A 3,011-nucleotide genomic window follows, 5' to 3' on the forward strand; every position below is an offset into this window, starting at 1 on the left:
GCCTTATCGATTTTGGTCCTCATTCCCAGCCCATTTGCTGATTAATTTGCTAGGTCAGCTTGGTTTTTATGACTTTAATGGTTTTTTTTTTAGGAGAAATATGCCATTTTCTCATTATATCAACCTTTACATATGTCTTTCTAATTCTTAATGATGATGACGTTGGGTTGGCTCACACTTCTAGGCTTTTTTAAGGCCCTTTAGCCCCGTCAGTGCCCAAAAAGAAGAACGATCTTGAGCCCAATAGTTTTGTCCAATCTAGACTTCCAGGTTGTAGAGCAAACTACAAAATTTGAAATTCCTGGAACAAAAACAGGATGAGGAGAAAAGGAAACAAATGGAGTTGGAAGGACGGCTATTTGTAGACACATAGCTGCGCTTTACAATTGGCTTCCAGAGTTGAAAAACTTGCATTTCTTCAACTGAACTCACCGCGGTTTGAATTGAGAAGCCATTCCACCGCTAGAGCTTCCCTGTCTCGTTCTAACAATTTCAGATGAAGTTTGCCTTATCTGGAAATCTTGGAGACCCTTCAAAACTTCAACAACTTCACTCATCTGGGGACAAAGTATTGGATCGTGGCTAACGCAGCGAGCGACCAACTGCGAAGCAAAGCGGGCTCCTTTTAGTGAGTATCGACCTTCAAGCCATGGATCTATCAATCGGCGCAACTCTCGTTTCTTTGTTAGAGATGGACGAGCCCATTCAACAAGGTCATGCTGACCGGAAGGCCGACTTTGGTCTTTGACTCGCAATCCGGTCAGATTTTCCAAAAGAACCACACCAAAACCATAGACATCGCCCTTTGCCGCGAGGCGCCCTGCAATAGAATACGGGCAGTCACTAGACGGCAATACATAAATTAAGAACCACATGGTCCTATTTTAGATTTTAGATATTAGTACAATCCATGAGGTACCGGTCAAATATCTAAACCACCTCTAGCAATCAAAAACAGGTACTTGACCCAAAAGGCTGAGACAAGTACAATCCATAAGGTACCAGTCAAATATCTAAACCACCTCTAGCAGTCAAAAACAGGTACTTGACCCAAAAGGCTGAGACAAGTACAATCCATAAGGTACTAGTCAAATATCTAAACCACCTCTAGCAGTCAAAAACAGGTACTTGACCCAAAAGGCTGAAACAATAACTCAGTTCTCTGTCCTCCCATCACTTCCTTTTCTTATAGCAATCAAAATCAGGTATCTGCTTCGGGGAGGTAATAATTTATAGCAAATAGACATGAACTAACTACCAAATCTCAAATTCAGAATGATGCCTACTCTTAGAAATCGTCAAATCAAAATTATCTCAATTTTAGATAACATAGTTAACGCTTTTTCATGCATTGCCTTCACTTAAATTTATAAAGACAAATGTAGATCAGAAATAAAATATGAAAATTTCAACTCATAATCAACAGATGTAAAAGATAAAATCAACTGCCTTCATATAACGAAAGAACTTTAATTATGAATCCATGTTTCGGTTATTACTAGTTACAAATCCTACCAAAAAGTACCGCACCTAATGGGAATTAATCGGGTAATCGAAGGGTGTAGCAAACATTCTCTCATTATTTGAAAAGAATAACATTAACAAAAAAAAAAAAAAAAAATTCACTTGCCAGCAATGCGTGATTAATGTGGATTATGAACTCGCGTAATTTGCACCCTCAAGATCCAAATTTACATGTTCTTGTAAATCTAGATCACCTAGGAACACTAACTCATGATGTCCACATCTATGATTGGCATATATTTAGCCTTTCGCCACAAGTGAGCGTACCGCAAATTTTCCAGTTTCCTCCTAGGCAAAAATATGATACAGACACCATAGATTGCAATTGGAGGAGACCAAATGCACATAGAGAAAGGTAGGTATATCAGTGTATAACCATTCCTCTAATTTTCTTGTCTTTTTGGTCACGATTGACCAGCCTAATTCAATTCAGTTGCTAATCATAATTCGTCTATTACTCAAACCATTTTTATGCAGATGACTTGGACATTTCTCATCCTCAAATTGCCCCTACTAACATCTACATACCAGTTGCCACATATTCCGGGGCAGCATAGCCATATGTTCCCATGGTTTTGGTGGCAAAGTGGGTTTGGGGGATGACGTGAGTCATCTCCCTTGGGAAAAAATCTTCCAACTCCTGAAACAGAAAGCTTGGCATTGTAGTCCTGAAAAACGACAAGTTATAAGAAAGTGGAACCACATAATTAAAAAGGAAAAAGAATGTTGCCACAGCTTTTGCTACATACAGCATCTAATAGAATCTTGGAAGTTTTAAAATTACGGAATATCACTTTCGGTTCTGCTTAGGTCCACAGGCTAGTCTCCGGAAGTTTTAAAATTATGGAAGTTTTAAAGTGGGATCAACCTTAGGTGCACAGGTCCACAGGCTAGTCTCCGGTCCGGCAAGCAGTGACCCACGTCCAGCCTTCAGGCAATTTCGGTCCAGGAGCCAAGACCGAGGTCTGGCCACGGGGGACCCATGCATGGTCAGGCAACCGGTACATGCAGATACCTTGTTATGATCTATGAGTGTGCACGCACTTGTAAAGTCCTGTTTCAAGAAATGAAAAGCATCACTTTGATGCTTCGGTTTGTCCCTTCTCGAACTTTTTGAGTTGACAAACGAGTATACTACAGAAGATATAAATTACATTTCGAGGAGTCCGCAATTGGGGCCACCTGGGACCGGGGCCCAGGACCCCCGGCTCAGAGGAACCAAATCCTGGTAAACTGGACGGCGAGCACGAGCACCATACAATATTATGGGGGTGCATGCCCTATTATTGCATACGTCTTTAGTCCTTTTTTCGGAAAACCGAAGGGCATCACTTTAGTGCCTGGGCAAGCATCTCAAACTTTTGAGCCGAGAAAGCTAACTGAGTACAGAAGTCACCCGGTACAAGCCCATTGCCACGAATGAAGCTTATTGTATTATCAAGTGCATCATATACTTCACCTATTCTACTAGATCATACAGAAAGAGT

The 3,011-nt window shown here is 40.9% G+C and overlaps 1 protein-coding gene across 1 annotated transcript; it reads right to left on the reverse strand.

Moving 5' to 3' along the window:
* Positions 1-294: 294 nt before the first annotated feature.
* On the reverse strand, positions 295-2,185 carry LOC125315260 (serine/threonine-protein kinase PBL34-like). Its single transcript, XM_048279713.1, has 2 exons — positions 2,053-2,185; positions 295-820 (listed from the first exon to the last, which is right to left on the reverse strand). Exons 1-2 carry the CDS (start codon positions 2,183-2,185, stop codon positions 429-431), a joined length of 525 nt encoding a protein of 174 aa, XP_048135670.1. The 3' UTR covers positions 295-428.
* Between the last annotated feature and the right edge of the window lie 826 nt (positions 2,186-3,011).

Source organism: Rhodamnia argentea, chromosome 5 (genome assembly GCF_020921035.1).
Source record: "Rhodamnia argentea isolate NSW1041297 chromosome 5, ASM2092103v1, whole genome shotgun sequence".
Taxonomy (NCBI): domain Eukaryota; kingdom Viridiplantae; phylum Streptophyta; class Magnoliopsida; order Myrtales; family Myrtaceae; genus Rhodamnia; species Rhodamnia argentea.

Bases quoted from the DNA above. Each gene is read 5' to 3' on its own strand.
- LOC125315260 (XM_048279713.1), bottom strand. From the start codon at position 2,185: ATGCCAAGCTTTCTGTTTCAGGAGTTGGAAGATTTTTTCCCAAGGGAG. The intron at 821-2,052 runs GTATGTAGATGT...ATTCTATTGCAG, and splicing joins CCCGGAATATGTGGCAACTG to GGCGCCTCGCGGCAAAGGGC.